The 18,165-nt window shown below is 36.8% G+C and overlaps 1 protein-coding gene across 1 annotated transcript in view; it reads right to left on the reverse strand.

Annotated features, from left to right (window-relative positions):
- CTNNA2 (catenin alpha 2) overlaps nucleotides 1-18,165 on the reverse strand; it is a 524,185-nt gene that overhangs the window by 110,753 nt on the left and 395,267 nt on the right. Inside the window, exon 8 of the mRNA XM_061992337.1 lies at nucleotides 11,504-11,584. Within this exon, the coding sequence (XP_061848321.1) occupies nucleotides 11,504-11,584 (81 nt within the window). The remainder of the gene's footprint in view (nucleotides 1-11,503; nucleotides 11,585-18,165) is intronic.

Raw genomic sequence — 18,165 nt, forward strand, 5'->3', positions numbered from 1 at the left:
ATAACAATTTCAGAACCAAAATGTCTCAGTGCTACTTACAGTCTAGTACAGAATTAAATGTCTAATACTAACACTGGAAGGTAAAGTAACAGCAGGAGATTAATGACTCCTACAGATTGTTAAACTTTATAAAGACTGGCAGCGTAAAGCAACCTGTAACAAAATTTTACCAAGGTGAGCTTTATTCAATGTTTTTTATTTAATGTGCATTACAAGCTGAACCAAACTCAGTTTTGCAGCTGCAGAGATCCCCAAACAATTATTAATTTAATTGAAAGGGATGAAAATAAAGCTTTATTCACTGCAGCTAAAATGTATCTTCCCCAATATATTGGGAAACTGCGTTCTGGAGAATAAGAGACTGACCATTCAAAGCTACTACAATACACTGCTAAAGAGAAAGCCTCAGACAATTCTGCAACTTGTTTTGTTGGAGGGGCAGAGGTGGTCTATCAATTTTTGACTTAAAACTTTTACACTGTCTTTTCAGAAGGTTTATATTGACTGTACAAAAGGTTGCTAACAACATCAGTGCAGTTACATAATAGCAGAGAAAGATTTATAAGCTTAGGGGACAGACATCCACATAGCCTCTAAACATATGAATATTACAGGCCAAGCACTCTGTAAGGGAGGGGACTTTGAAACATATGCTTGTGAAAACCAAGGAGTACTATGAAGTGTCAAAAAAAGTCACCGAGATTGCAAGTCTAGATGGTCAGATGCAAAAAAAGTTGTACCAGGGGATGTTTAAATTGATGATTAGGAAGAACTTTTTCCCTGGGAGGGTTAACAGACACTGTCTCAGGCTTCCCTGGGAGGTGTGGTAGTCCCCATCACTGGAGATATTTAAAAGAGTGGTTGGACTTGATGATCTTAAAAGTTTTTTCCCAATCAAAACAGTTCTGTGATTCTACGAAGAAAAATTATGGATTAAACTGAGAACTGTAAAACATTGTGTATCTTCCACTACTATCCCAGCATCTATTGACATGATACTTTAGTCGAGTACATTTGGAGCTTTATGGGTTTTTTTTAACAAATATTGTAAATTTTGAAAAATATTTAGGACAAAACTGTTTTGAGGAGGTTAGATAGCTCTTTGGTCACTCTTAGGAAGGAAGTTGTCAATAAAAACCCTTCATGAAGCTATCCTCACTATAAGCATGCATAGTAATTTCACTTAAAAGCAGTTAGATCCAATAAGGTTTAGAGTAAGTGCTACATGTGTCACACTTGCATTCCCATGTCCCACAGCTGCATGAAAAGCCTGGCATACTAAATATTATCATCAGCTTCTCTAAAATCTAGAGATTTTGTCCCAACAGAAGCTAGTGACAGCTGCCTTGGTAGATCTATCTATTGGAGTTCCAGACAATGGCTGAAATGAGATTAAAAATCGATTGTGTTCTGCAAAAATGGATTTTTCATCACCCTTTCCAAGAGCCACTCAAAGTCACAAACTGATCCTGCCATATGAACAGGGAATGATTAACATCCAATATCTCTCAAGAGCCCTCATTGCAGTGAGATCACAGCCTGAGGTTTTTTTCCTTTGGTTTGTTTTTGTTTTGCTGGAGCTTTTGCTAGTTTTATGCCTGATTTGTTTTTATTTTATTTTGTTTCCTTCTCCTTTGCAGTAACTTCTACAAAGCAAAATCTGAAAACAAATCTTTTTATTTTTCTGGTTGCTTAATAACAAGTATTAATGATATATTGTAATGCTTCAGAAATAGTATTACTGAAAAAGTTAGTCAAGAAACAAATGCAATGTTAAAATCTCATTTGGAAATTAAGTTTTATCTACTTTGCCATTGCTCATAAATGCATTAGGAGGAGAATTATGAAAGTCTTTGAAAAAGTATTGCAGTTTCATCTACACTTAGTAGTAGTTAGCACTAACATGAGTTAGTGCTTCCTAACTCATGCTACAGCATTATTAATAATAAACACCAACTTTTGAAGCTGTCTTTAAGAATCCAAGCTTTTATTTAAGTTTCTTTAGCTGATGTGACTACAGCTCATTCTCTAGCTGACACTACAGAAGAGCTATCATCAATAGCAATTTCTTGGAATAGGTTTTTATTTGGTTGTTTTCTTTCTTTGTTTGGTTTGTTATTTGGAGGTTTTTTGAGAAGCAACATTATACACTTCTGTTAGGCTTCTCCCATATTTACAGTGTCTCATTAAAAAGTTTTAAAACTCCACTCTTGTTTCTCTGCAATGATTACAGAGCTAGGCATCTCCTAAAGTTCCTGGAGTGAGTACAAAGATTTGTTGAAATATATGAGCTTTTATGAAGACTCATTATTTAAGGAATAATAGACAAACTATGTGCAGTAATCTACTCTAACACAATATAGCTGTCACTGAGTTTTGCCTCAATTCCTCACAAGCCACTTTGAAAAGCCAACCCTCTGTGCTCACAACTTCATTCAGTTTAAGAAGGAAAAATTATCTAGTCCCTGCTTCAAAAAGCAAAAGCAGCTATAGCTACTACATTCTTGGGGTTTTGTCAGATAAAAGAATTCAACAAAAGCCTCATGTTAGAGATCAAAGTTGTCTTCATTTGATGTAAATGTTACATGTGGTAGCCTTACAAAAAACTACCTGATATGGGTATAGTTTCCGGAAATATGGCACCATATGTGCATCAGTAAACATTACATGTAGAGTAAATTAAACCAAGCCTTATAATTAGGCAGTAAGGAAATTACTATAGACCTGAAAGAGTAAATCAGCAGTATTAAAACACTCTCCATTTCCTCTGAAGCACTTCAGAGCACCATAAACCCCTCAATGTCACAGTGATAAACATCTAGAAGAACTGCATTTTGAGGGAGACAGATATATGCACTCAAATAAGTGAGAGTCCAACTCATGACTAAGTGCAATTTAAATAACAGTTCATTGCCTCTAATTTTTCAGATCAGATTTTTAGACAGTTTTCTAAAAAAACCTTTCCTAAAGTCAATATACCAGTTAGTCTACCAAATGAAAACAGAAAAAGACCTGGATGCAATATTGAGCACCTTACAGTGGCTTACAGTCCTTTCAGTCCAAGCTGGTGAAATTCAGAGTATTTCTACTTCTGTTGCTTTAAGGAGCAGCTACAAATTCAGTGGAAGCTGAAAGACTTTATCAAGTGGAGCATTACTATCTCTGCTTTATAAGCCCATATTACACTAGACTTCTGTCTAATACCTTTGTATAAGCTGCTAGAGAAACCCAGTAAAGAAGTGCTGATGTACACACGATGGGGTGTATCCATATTAAATGAACAGAAGAAACAAACGTGTTGTACTGGCACAGAAACAACTCTGTATTAGCATTTCGTAGACTGTTTTTAGAGACCTTGCTTCCAGATTTCCATAATCAAGAGCACTAGAATCATTAGGCCAAAACATAACCTATTAAGCAACAAGGAAAAGGTGTTGAGTTTCTAATGAGCTGATACCACAGGTGGCTTTAGGTTCAAAGACATTTAGATTAACTTATGGCTGGCTCCCTTAAAAAAATGCCAACATTTTGTCAAGAAGACTTTTCATGCAACAGAATAGGGAAATGTCATAAGTCACATCATCTTTTCTCATGGGAACAACTGATACTTCATCTTTAGAAACACAGCTCAACCCTAGCAAGACTCCTGTGAATCATCTGCTTAAATGTGACTTTGCTTCAACATTGCCTTCACAAAGGAAATCTTTAGTAAACATTCACACAAGACTAACTTTTAGAAGTTACAGCCTTCTTGGATATTCTGCTACTACTTAACACTTGCATAAAGTTTTGCATCTTCAAAATGCCATATCAACTCTCTTGCCAATTCTCAGTGTTATGAGAGCTATGTAAGGTCCATGACCCTCTCTCTGGCTGTTTTTAGACCTCTTTTTATTATACAAACCTCAAATTAAAAAAAACCCCACCACCTTCAGGATTTAGAACCTCAACTAGTGCTCTCTTGTCTGCATCAAAGGGCATGTCAAAAACTACTTTTATGGTAACATAAGGCAGAACTAGCCCTCCCAGCTCTCCTAAAAACACACCTATTGCTGCAGTGTTGACTGGTTCTATAGCTACAAAGTCAAAAGAGTATTCATACAAACCTACCTTTAAACTCCTATCTTTTGAGTGCCTAAATTAAGAATTAGTTTGTTCATGACTCCCAATATACAAAGAAAAAAAAAAAACAAAAAAAGAGCTTCTGCAAAGTAGGTCCTTGAAATTCCAAACCACCCTCTGAAGACAAATTCTCTATTGACTGAAGGAAAACCAGCCTCCTTATATTATCACCCAATTTCTATACTTGACATCAGCTGGTGAGAATTCTCAAGGTTCTCTCTTTTCTCTTCCCCTCACCTCCTCCATATGAGTTTTTATTTCTTTGTGTATGCTGTTCAGCTTCTCAAAGAAGCTGAAAGTAGTTAGTTATCTAATATCTATTATGTTTGATTAGCATTAGGTTTACTGTTTTCTTCTGAAGATTTTAGTTTTGTTTTGCTTTCCCAGCACTCATACTTCCCTTGGGCTCATATCTTAAAGTACAGACACTGTGTGCCTCTTCAAGCTAGTACAACACAGAATACCTACATTGAGGCAGCTTCCCCTTCAGAAGCAACTTTACTTTTCTGTGTTTCAGATTATTCTTTTAAAACTGGTCAGTAACTTTTGTTTTTTTCATAAAGCATTGTAGAAGTAAGTGAGAATGAACAACAAAATTAAGTCAGTAAATCATGATTCAGGGCAACTGGATTTAATTTCTAGGTGCTGCTCCTAAGGCATTTGACAGGTCATCTGGTCTGTATATGAGGCAGTAATTCATCTGCAAAATGATGAGGATAAAATCTCCTCTTTTGGAAGAGTTCCTGTTTTTACTTCAAAACTGTTTGCATACAGTAAAGAAGCAAGACACACATATACTTGGAAAGGGATTTAAATCCACAGGCTGAAAACAAGATGCAAGTGTCTATCTGTAATATAATGTGCATTGTAAGGGTTAGCTACAGCGAGATCTGTTCCAATGGAACAAGTTTTTTCAGCTTTAGGTGTCCCTTTAGTCTAATTGCATAAGCTAATATTCACGTTTTTTATTCTGAGAGTCTCTAGAGTCTATGTCAATTTCTGGCAGGTTTCAAAGTGCTAAACAGCATATTTTTTTCTACCGCAAACAGCATTCATAAACAGTAGTGATACAACTTAATCTAAGTGGAAGTGACTGACATAAAGAGCAAATAGGGATATGCTGCCTCTCAAGAGCTAGGAAAAAAAAAAGATATGACAAATAAGCCCAAGAATGTTATGAAGGCTGTTATCTAATTCCAACTGCTGCAACCCATCTTAAAAAAAAAGACACCAAACTGCAAGTACTTTCACAGATCTCTGAAGTTGGTAAAAACTGAGTATGATCAAGATGTAATCCTCTAGATATTTGTTTTACTGAATTTGCATGAATAAATTTGTCTCATCAACCCTTCATCTTTTGAAAGGTTGACTTGTAGCCTAATGCTGCTACCGAAACTGTTCTATCAAAGGCTAAAAGACAAGGAGTATAGTAATTGTAGCTGTGCAACTGAATGGGGGTATACTAGAGAATATGCCTGACAACAGACTATAGCTTGCCATGTCTGTAGTCCATCAAGAGGCTTAGAAAGGTATTTGCAAGAGCACAGCTTAGCATAAGGAGAATCTAAATACAATAACAAAAAAAACATAAGGGTCATGTGAAAGGATGTACTGACTACATCATGCATAAAGAATAGATTAGAGGTATAGAAAGGGCAAATATGACCTGGAGAGAGAGATATGTATACATACATTTTAAATTTAGCTGCTGCAAAGTACATGATTGAACAAGCCTGAATGTGTGGCTGTTAGAAAGAAACCATAGCACACTCATTATTCATATCAGATTATACCTAAACGACCAAATCTGATCTTGAGTACCCAAAAATGTGTCACCATTTCTAGGGGGCCAGCAGTGGCTACTGGGAAAAAGCAGACATTGAGAAAATGAAGCTCATTAGAGTAACTGTCCCTTTTTCAAATACATTTTGACCTCTCGGCCAGTCTTAAAACCATCTGAAAGACAGAAAAGGATGAGGATGCTAAATATCTTTTCATAGAAAAATTGTCTGGGTAGACTGGTGATTTGAATTAAGAGCCCTATGGAGGGCAATTTGTCCTGTGTAGTCAGTAGCCAGCCAGCCAGCATCCCACACAGGTCCAGTTTGCTGACCACTATGTGGGTACCAGCTGGGCAGTTGGCAGAGCAGATGTCAAAACCAGCCTCACCTCTTCCTTTCACCAACCAGCCTGGAGTAACAAGTGAGCTACAGCAGATGAGGTAGCAGCAAAGAGGAGGAAGATGAATTTGGGACAATGAAAAGGAGTATGAAAATCAGAAACCATAAGGGTGAGGTTATTGCTGTAGGATGCCCTGCACAGTACAATGCTATGGAAAGTAAGACTACATTAATTCAGTGGTTCACAACTTTAGTTTTCAGTCCTGTGGCTATACAATATGCATTCCTCAGAGGTTTGTAGGATGTTGTCTGGAGAAGACAATGTGGGGAGAGGATATTTTTGATAAAAAAATGCTAAATCAGAATGTTTTACCTCAGGGAATAGTGTGAAGAATTTATCAAGCCATGAGAATAGACACAGGTATCCTGAGTCCAGTAATGATGATATCTTTCCATATTCAAAATCACCATCCTGAATACTAACTGCATGTAGCTACTAATAGGATGTCAATGTTATTTTGCTTTTTGTGGCACCTGCCCAACACACTGAAACCAACAACACTCAGTCTAAGGCTCCTAAAAAATAATCAGATGGCAAAAAAATGCTTTTTGTACTGCACACATAGACCTAGATATCTAAGAATAGCATTCATTTCTATTAGATATCCATTGAATTAAAACAGAAGCTTGTGACAACAATTTGAATTTTCAAAGTATTTATCAAAATGCAACTGATAATGTAGTTATTTCCATACTTTCTGCTTTGCAGTTCCTATCAATATATTTTATAATGAAGTTTCATTGCCTAAAACTGGAAGGAGAAGCAGAACTTTAAAAAAATAGTGTTTTTAAATTTTTGCTTTATTCATGGAATGAAACCTGAATATTTCAAAATTGTCAAAACTATTGTATAAAACACCTCAAAACCATGGAAAACTTCCTTGGCAATTCTGAAAAAGTGGTTCTAATTTCCAATATTTCTTTATATCCATGTATTTATCTTTGCAATGCTAAACTAGAATAAACTAATAACTTTCAAAAAACTTTGAAAACTGGAAACTAGTGAAAAAAATCCCAAAGTGACTTTTCAACACTTTCAGGCTTTTAGATTTTGTTTTCAAAATTAAAGTTCTGGATAATTTCTGATGATTTTCAGTTTTAAAGAAAGGATGAATTTTTTGTGGAGTCTGTAGTTGGTACAGTATTTCTAAGTAGCTTTATAATGACATAAACCTAAGTCTGCAGGTGACAGATGAATTGTTAACAGCTATATGAGAGCATCATTTCCAATATAAACTGAGAATCACTGGTAAAAAACTGTTCTATTTCTTTACAATTCCTTCTGCTTAGAGATATAGGAAGTATTAATCTATCCTAAATGGATAAAAATGAAGAATAATTTTATTTCAATCTACAGCATAGAATATTGCACAGAGCCTACTCTTTAAATTAATAACAGTACAGATATCTGGTCTTTAAGAGAAAACTAATGGTTTTGGTTATTACACCTTGCGGAGAAACTGAATGGCTAATAGAGACTGAGTAAGCTCAGCTGATCAACTGGAACAGGACAAGAGGCAACGACAAGACAGCAGCAGGGAAGGAAGAAGTGGCAGTGCCAGGTGGGACAGCAGTGGTGGTGACAGTAGAACAGCTGGTGCCCTGCTCATGCAACTCCGAATGATCTATAGACCATGCTGATCCTCGCCAGGCATCCAGTTTCTGTCTTAGCCAAACTCTTTGGTGTGTCCTTCCTGCTTATCTTTGTCTCAATGTCACTGCAGAGTTGCAATGTTTGAAGTACTGTCTGTGCCTCCTGTTTTATGATCAGCTGTAGTATTTAAACTATGGGGATAGTATATTTTTTTTCTCTATGGAGGGAAATTATAACTGACATCAACAAGCACCCTGCTGCTGGTCTAACTTGCTGTATCACACAGTGAAAGATGCTTTTGTTTTGCTTTTAGATGGGTTTTGTTTGTTTGTGGGGGTCTTTTTGTGTGCTTTTTTTTTTTTTAAACAAGCTTGTAGTCCAGGGGGCAAAAAGACACCAAATCCTGCCAAATGGCACAATTTGTTATCAAATATAGAACCCTGTGTTTTTTCCAAGTTCAAAGTCAAATCCAAATACAAAATCAGGTAAGAAATGACAGCAGTAAGCTATGGGCTGGTGAGACCTATCTGCTTCCAAGAACTTGTTCAGTCTGATTAGCTTGATGTTCTTACTGGCAGTTTATATCAAGATATATAATTAGATCTCCATGATAGTCTTCCAATGCCCAGGAGAATTTAAATGATGAGTATAAAAGATGTAATTCAATCTGAATAGGAAATACTGATGTGACTGTAAATTGTGAGATGGAATTTTAGCACCCTGTATCCCATCCACAGCCGTTCCACATGTCTATGTGTTCTGTAGATAATCAAATAAAGTCTTCAGAAATAAAGAGCTAAGTAACCTGGGGAGAGGAAGGAAAATCAGTCTTAGATGGTTGACTACTGAAGCCTTGCAAGGGAGCCTGACTACCAAATGAAATATATATACATATACCTTCTTCATTACCGAAATAGATTTTGTAGATTGTCTAGTTTGATGGATTAAGCTTCATAAATCTGACAAGCAAGCTTTAAATTGGATTCATTAAAAACAAAAGGCATTATGGTATTCAAAGTTCCTTGTCTCTTCCCCCATTTAGCCCAAAACAGAAAGACTGAAACAATACAACATTGCAGTCTCAACTGTGGTTTATTTCTTCCTAATCTTCAAGCCTCTCTCTTCTGCCATTAAACTAAGCCCTCAGTGACATTCACATGTTCTGGACTTCAGCAGAGAGGGTATAGGCAGGTCTGGGTAGGTGTACACATGTGTACTGTGATGATGCATGTGATGGAGTAGGACACTGACTGTGATTCTAAAAGCATAATGATTTATAGTCAGAATACACGTTGCTGAAAGCAGAGACTTCACCTTCCTCTGTGCTCATGCAAAGCCTGGCACAAGTATGAGCTGATCTTCATTAGTTTACTAGCAACTACCACAATTTAATAAACATTATACTTATGTGATGAACTTTGACAAATATCACAAACTATATTAAAAGCTTCATCTCCAAGCAGGAAAATATCATCTATGTGCTTCACTTTACACATATACAGAGTTCCGACCTTTCTCAGATTAAATTCAACACCCATGGGGCTGAATATACACGAGAAGCACACAGTTTATTAAGAAAGGTGCCATTTTTACATCACGTTTTGGAGTAAATTTGGCTTTAGAGATGAGTAATTCAGGCAACTGCTGAGAGCCTCACACAGAACAGTAACTCATGTGTTAGTCTGCTACTTCCTTCAAGCAATAAGAACAGAGGTGGGAGGCAACACATGGTACAAACTCCACTGCAGAACCCAGGATCCCACAAATTTGGAGGTCAGAACAGTGGAGATTTTTCTTCTGTCATTAGCCAAGCAACAGATGTGATGCTAGGCTTTATACAGGAGAGTCAATGATTCATATTGTCTTTAAGTCCACTGCAATATTTTAACGATTTGGAGAAATAAGCTCTGAGAATATCATCCTCAAATATGTTTGCTGAGAGTTAAGGAAGAGAGGAAATGAGCTGAGTTTTAGCAGCGTGGAGCACTGATTTCAAAATGTCTGTAGGGGCCATTGTTTCTGAAACTATCACATTACAAACAAGTATCTGAAGATAAATATAAGTCTGTACATGGTCATGAAGATTTGTGGATTTGGGATCATTTTCACAGAGGCAACCTTTCATTGGTCAGGTAGAGTTTGTTTCTTTCTTTGATTCTTTGAGAATTGAGATACTCTTAAAAGGAAAAAAAAAAGAGATATAAGAGGCAACCTCCTCTGTTTTAACTTTAAATATGGAAATGTAAACCTGTAGAGGCTTTCTCCCTTTTAATAGAATCATAGAATGGTAGGGTTGGAAGGGACCTTTATAGATCATCTAGTCCAACCTCCCTGCACAAGCAGCTCCATCTAGATAAGGTCACATAGGAACATGTCCAGGCGGGTCTTGAAGACCTCCAAGGAAGGAGCCTCCACAACCCCTCTGGGCAGCCTGTGCCAGGGCTCCCTCATCCTCACAGTGAAATAGTTTTTTTCTTATGTTTAAGTGGAACTTTTTGTGTTCCAGCTTCATCCCATTACCCCTTGTCCTGTTGCTAGATGCCATAGAAAAAAAGGGATGCCCCAACCTCCTGACACCTACCCTTTAGATATTTGTAAATATCAATAAGATCTCCCTTCAGTCTCCTCTTTTCTGGACTAAACAGTCCCAGTTCCCACAGCCTTTCCTACTAAGGAAGATGCTCCAGTCCCCTGATCATCTTGGTGGCCCTGTGCTGGACTCTCTCCAGCAGTTCCCTGTCCCTCTTGAGCTGAGGAGCCCAGAACTGGACACAGGACTCCAGATGAGGCCTCACCAGGGCAGAATAGAGGGGGAGAAGAACCTCCCTTGACCTGCTGGCCACAGCCAGTATCACTTCTAGTCTTTTTCATCTCTAGCTTTCTTTTAATTAATCTTTCTGTCTTATATACCAAACACTATAATGAATGTAACATAGGAAAGTCATCCTTTATGCTTTTAACTATGCTTTACATATTCATAACACATGTACTTATTCATAGAATCATAGAATAGTTTGTGTTGGAAGTGACCTTTAAAGGTCATCTAGTCCAATCACCCTGCAATGAGCAGGGACATTGTCAAGTGGATCATGTTGCTCAGAGCCCCATCTAACCTGACCTGGAATGTTTCCTGGGGTCAGCCATTTACCACCTCTCTGGACAACCTGTTCTTTATTAGCCTTCTTTATATAATACAGTACCTTAGAAGTTTTATTTGAAAATATTCTGCTCTTACAAACTTTTATCATATTCTGCTCATTGTTCCTGTTATTTCAAGGAGAGTATTCAAATAAATACAAATGAGCACATATGCCAGTGTTTTTATGACTAGGGTTGCTGGGCTGCAAAGGCAGTGAAGGTCTGGCCAATCTGCCTACCCTCCCACATAATAAGACCATTGAGGGTTACACTTGGAATATGTTTCAGTCTCCATTTGTTTTTGGCTCAGGAAACACTATTCCTTTGCTTAATGTCACATGTAATGTAGTGTCATATCTAAATATGGCCACAATTTCTTTATACCACTACAGGTGGCAGAACCAGTCTGAAGCTGAAAAGCAATGACTTCCTTGGAAAATGAAGAAGCATTATAAAAAGCATAGATTACCTGTCTTCGAAGGTCTCGTGTTTTCTTGGTCATCTTGTCAATAGCAATGTTGAGTGGATCACCCTTCTCCTTCCTTCCAGTCTGTTAAAAAAGGAAATTTTGGAGTTAGAAAAAAATACTCCAGAAAATATAGAACTGAAAAACAATAAGAATACATGTTTATCAGAAGAAATCCGTGTACCTCCTTTAATTTTCTTCCATCGAGTTCTTACTTGTAATGTAACGTTTTTAACATGTTTACGTGTGGGGAGCATAGCAGATTACTTTAAAACAATTCTAAAATCCTAAGAAGAAAGATTAAGGTGACTCACTGGAGAGTTCAGAACTTTTCCACCAATAAACTATGTGCATACATTATAGTCTATACTCCAAAAAACCTGGCAAGACCTTTCACTATAAAACGAATATTAAGAGGTTCTAATCTTCATCCTACCAGGCACTGGGAATGTTAAACATGATAATAAGCAGCAACACAGCTTGAGGACAGAAGGAAAATGGTCCCCGTGCCTGAAACAGGAATCATATTGGCAGACACTAGGTGCAGTATAAAGAAGAATTCCACTTAAAACACTTTCCTGCAGGAAGTCTCAAAGCAAAAATCCTCACGAAGATTAAAAAGGAGGGAAAAAAAAGCAGCTTTTTGTGGCTCATAAGCAATGAAAAAGAAACATTTTTTAAAGGTTCAATGGTACAAAAAGCATTATATGACTTTGTCAGCTGCATTGCCTTTCTCTTAAGAGAAAACTGCTTCTCTAAAGATTTGTCATATCTCTCATCGCATTGAACTCCGTTTGATAGCTTTTCATCAAGAATCAAAACGATCTTCCATTCTTCCTGGCAGTACTCTTTCCTTCCCAATGCTGTTTTCAAATACTTCTATTTAGAACTGTTCCTTGCATATGATTAAGAACGATTTTCTGTTTCCAGCTGAGCCTAATAGCATACATTTCTGGGAACTACTGAGAAGTCACTTTTGCAGTGGGATGGGGATTAAACATACCCTTTCAGCAACCATCTCTCAAATGTACAGCACTCTTATCAGCTCGATATGGCCACATTGGCAAGTGGCCTGCATTCCACTCTCCTGCTTTAAGCATTCATTCAAGTGAATGCCTGCTTTCTGTTATTGTCAGTAATTATGAGAAGAGACCAAGACACTGATGATCTTTTAGAAAACTGTAACACCCATTCCTTCTTTTATTTAGAAATTCAAACACAAACATATCAAATGCCTCCAGAATTCAACACAGAATCTAAACTTGCCTCCTGGTTTTAAAAAAGAATCCATCAAAAATTCAGGAGTTAATTGTACAAAGTGACACCAGAAAATTAAGAGAAAGTAATTGCTGTGATACAAGAGGAGGAATCTGTGTAACCTGCTGGTATTTTTATCTCACCTTTCCTGTGTTCATCCTTTGATTGAGTTCTTCTGGCCCTCAGCTAAATACCTATGGCTCTTTAGTCTAAGCAATGTCAGCACATGCTTTTAGTATTATGTATCCTGAATTTGGTGCCTGCTATTTTGTCCAAGACAGCAGCTGTCACATGTACACATCATCTATAGTTTTTCAAGCTGGAATTTCACAGTGAAAATGAGGCAGGTAAGTTTGATATAGGAGGTTTCTCTTAAGTTTTGAAATGGTGTGATGGGGACTGCCAGATGAGATAGTCGCAGCCAGATTCCTTGGTTGATTGGTTGTAAAACATAGCTACAAAGATATATTCCAAGCAAACTTTCATTTACCCTGTGTGCTGTGCACTGTCTGAACCAAGTATCCTTGGTGACACTAGCGTTTTCAGATGCTTTATTTTCCCAGACAAATACTTCAATTTCTTTAATATTGTCTAAGTTATTTTCCTTTTCATTGTTTAAGCTTTAATGCATTGACTTAGGAAGATACAAAAGTACACAGCATGTTTTGAAATGTTTTGCTAGGGCAAAGAGAGACTGTCTTTTTTTAAATAAGATCAGGGAATAATGTGCTAAACTATCAAAAATGTAGTGGATATTAACACAATGTGAATTATCAAAAAGCAAATACAATGGCAATAAGGCTACACCTGTGATGATGTTTTACAGCTTTTAAATAAAAGAAGTAGTTATTAATTCTCCACTGCTGTTACTCAGGGCAGATGTCTTCTGTATTCATCACTCTCATGTCAAGTCAAGTACCCCTTTAGGGGATCAGAAAACTGTCCCGAATAGGAGCTTCTGACTTCTTCCAGGGTAGTTAGCTATGGGATAGAATGACACTGAATAAATTGGGCATTTGAGAAACTCCACAGTTTAGGATCAGAGGCTCCTGACCTTCCCTAAATGGTCATTGGAAAAAAGTAGGAGTGTTGAGATGGACTTAAAAGTTTGTAATTTATATTCCTACCTAGGTGTTTTGTATTGCTTCTACGAGAAAACTATCACTGAGAATAAGCCCATGGTCGCCTACATCTTGCACGTCTTCTAAGCCTTTCCTCAAATTCATCCCGTAACTTTTGAAATCTAGTTTAAAGTTACATAAACAGTGGCCCTTAAGGTACATCCTCTTGTGAAACACAAGACAACTGGCAATCCTTCTGTGAACCTTAGGCGACACAACACAAACTGTCCATATCCATCTGGCCAAGTCCTCCTCCCTTCAAAACAGTGCAAAGGCTGTTCTGTATTGTTTCCCGAAAAACTCCTTCCTCTGTGCAATTGCCTAAATCATGCCTCCATGCTGTCCAAGATGCTAAATGATATCAACCAATCTGTGCTGGGAAACAGGCTACCAAACCAAGTGGGCAGAGATCCATTTGACCTCTCTCAGTGGCAATATTTAATTAACACATATGAACACGGATGAAGCTGTAGAGACACTTCTCACTTTCTGCACAGTTTTTCTTTACCCAGGAATTTTAAGTGCCCTTCACCTGTTACTTAGAAAATGGTTACTACCTTCTAACCTGTACACAGAAACCCTTTACACTGTATGATTTCAAAGAAGGAGAAATTTGTTTAGTAAATCACATTATTGAAAAATAAATAGCATGGCATGTGATGTTACATAGCTTCAGGCAGGTCTGTCAAATACCATCTGCTCTTTGCTGAAAATACAAGTTTATTAAAGTTTATTTATTTAAGTCCTTAAATACTCTTATATTAATGTTGCTCTGTGATAAATTTTTGGCCTTCATTCCTAGAAAGGATAGAAAGGAATGTAGTGCTTTCCTGAAAAAAACCCATAAAGCTTAGTATTGTGCCTTACAGCATTTCTCTGTTAATCTTTTTCAGCAAAGGGAAGAAAGATACTTTGGAGATGGGATAAAAAGGAAATAAAAATTGCTGCTGGCATTGAGTTAAAAGGAGGAGGAGGAGAAATGCACAGAATTTCTTGGCTGACAAAATTCAGAGTTCCTGTGGACAGAATTACATCTGTTCATTGTGAAATAAGGAGAACTTTGCTACAGGAGAATATATTAATCTGGTCTATGGTTTCCAGTGACCATTAACAGAATCTGAATACCCTTTTTTATTTAAGACACTTTCAAATGACTCTCTCAATCTGTGCTACCCCCATTCTAATTTCCTTAAAGCTCTTCCCTGCCTGTTTGATTTATTCTCAGTTGATCAGCAAGAGCTAATTTCCACAGGCTCTTGACCAGAGGCTGTGCTGTCTGTAGAGTCTCAGGAATGGGTCTTCTAATGCACTTCTACCCCAAGGCTGCAGTCTCCCTTCCAGATCATACAACATAAGGTCCAGCTCCTTCAATATATTTTTCAAGCATTTTTAAGCCTGGTTTGCCACCTGGCATGAGAAGTTGAGTAGTTTTCCAACACAGCCATTTTCAGTTAGTGGAAGAAATCTAAGTACTACTCTATTCCTCTAGAAAATGCCTACAGTTGCAAACACTGTCCAAATTATTACTTGAACAATAAAATAAATACAGAATACAATCATTGTCTTTCTTATACTAAGCAAAGTCTAAAAAGCTTCACAGTTAAAACTGCATGATATTAAAGTAAGCACTTAGGGATCTTCATTTATTTAGGAAGAGAAATATAACAAAAAGCACTTGAGGATGGTAAGAAATTTTAGCATCTGGTAGAATGATCTCTGCTAAGATATAGCACTATTTATCCTTTTAAAGAGACCTGTCCTTCCTTTCCTAGTTTTCATGAGCTGTTCACAGTTTATGCTGTTGGAGTCAAATACAAATCTCCCAAAATATTTTTTCTGACTATTAAGAACATTTATATCCTATGATTTGCTCATTACAGAACTATTTTGATCAGCATGAGATACTTAATAGGACAGCCTTTTTTAACCCTAAAGAATCACAGAATCCAAGAATTGGACAGCCAGGACAGTCAGCCTAGAGACGTAGCACATTTTGTATGAAATACTCAACCTTGGAAGAAGGTTGCAACTGCAACTGTGTGGCTAGTTTTGAATAGTTCCAAGTACTATGAATATCGAAATTATAGAGCTTAAATTTCAGTAGATGAAACAGTGAAAATTGCTACTAACAAAAGTATTATTATAAAGATGGCTTAGATATTATGATAAAGAATATGCTTTTATTAAAAAGTTAGGATTACTGAATACAATTAATTAGTTATGTGACCTGCAAACCCACTATTTAGAGCACATTATTTAAAGAAAAATACATAATCAATGCCAGATGAACACAGCTGACAGTAGTAACCTATTAAAGAAAGAGATGGAATGCCAAGGAATACACAAGAAGTGCAGCAATTGCAGGCCTACAACATAATATTATAGAAAAAATGTCATGTATATGACAAATAAATGAGTGATGTTAGAGAGAGCTATTATCCTTTTTCTTTAAAGTGTCTAGTTTAGAAGCTAAGTGTTTCAATTTACCATGACCAGCACCACCACTACTGCTAATACTACTACCCTGAGAAGTATTGGGACCACTGTTTTCACACATTCCTCTGTTTTCTCTGCTGCTTTAGATATCAGCCAAAACACCTGGGAGGGCTCAGTCTCCTAACATATTATGTGGTATATGTCCAAGTCATCCTCACTGCCATTAATGGAGTAATTTAGCCTCCAGGAGACAGGTGGAAAGATTATCTATTGATCCAAAAGCTACCAAACCTTGATATACTTTTATATTTTCATCATCTTCTAGGTAGAGGGTCCCATTGTTTACAGTTTATTCAGGGCCTCAACATCACAATGTTTTATTAAGGTGTAAATTGCTGCTCAAAAATGTATCTGTCCTAATATTTTATTTTAAATGTTGAACAACACCACTCTTTAAAAAACTATGCTCATGTTCAATAGCCCTTTTAAAAGTGATGAAGAGAAGCTTAGTACTAAGAAGAAAAACATTTTGAACAACAGACAAAAGCTTCATCAGTGATTTTAAGCAGAAAGCTGGCTTTAAGTGTACCAATACATAGTCTCCTTCTGACAGGTTAGGAAGACTAATTTTGGGTCAGGAACAGGCTAAACTGTATATCCTAACAGAAGTGAGTAGAGACTAAATTTCACTGGAAGTTGAAAATCCTACCTAGGTGACAAAGAGATGGATTAAAAGAAAAAGCTGTATGGTTCTTCTATGGATGAGTTGAAGAAGACATCTTTGAGTAAATAAAAGATAAATGAATGGTGAGAAGTCTCTTAGGAGCATGGTGTGAACGTGAATTACTGCTCTACTCAGCTCAGTGATTTCATCCATATATTATGTTTATTCCTACAAATTACTTTGGATTTTAGTATTGTCATTACATTGGAGGTTCTGTAAGCACCTACTTTCCATCTTCAGTTTAACAACAGAGCCATTTCACCTGGAATGAAAATTTCTATGCACTCTTTTCCTTTTAGTCAACTTTTTTCTCGAGGAAAAAAAATGTATAAATGAGGGAAAACCGGTTGTTTACAGATTCTTTTTCTACTGAGATCTTTTGGCCTCTATTTATGCAGCTGCAAAAGAGAAAGGTTCAGTCACCACAGAGAAAGGATGAGACAGAAAGATCCCAGTATGTATATTATCTTTGTGCTCTGCAATAAAACATTGAATTACAGGCTTTATTCATGGTCCTTCCACAATATTACTCAGTTGCAGAATGCCATTTACTAAATAACATGCTCATAAATGTTTGTTACGGACAAGAAGTGCTCCTAAAATAAAACAATTGCTTTCAGCAGTTTTTAATTACCTTACAAAATTGTGACCAGATCACAGTGAGTGTAATTGGTTCCAGCGTACAATAAATAATCACAACTAAGCAGAAAACTGGGTAAGCCACATCCTTGCAATCCCTGATAGTAAATAATGTCAATAAAATATAAATGAACCATAAAGGGACACAATTTCAGTACCTAAGGTGAGCAAATCTTGTTCTTGGCCTGGATCCAAGCAAGTTTGATCTAGATCTGTACATTATTAAAACTAAATATGTGACAAAATAAAGAAATTATACTGACTGTATAATACAGTTGAATAAGATTCTCTTTCACTATTTTATGTATGTTTTCATGCAGTAGTCATTATCAAAATATCTAAATGCCTTCAAACAAGTGAATTGGTGAATTAAGTGGTGTGCTTAATATCAGACATGTGGTTTATTCTTTCATCTTTTCACAAGAGGGAGAACTTCTGTGTAGGGGATTATTAGAGCAGAAGTCTTTTGAGGAGCAGCTGAGGAAACT

This window comes from Colius striatus, chromosome 3, assembly GCF_028858725.1.
Source record: "Colius striatus isolate bColStr4 chromosome 3, bColStr4.1.hap1, whole genome shotgun sequence".
NCBI classification, from domain to species: Eukaryota; Metazoa; Chordata; class Aves; order Coliiformes; family Coliidae; genus Colius; species Colius striatus.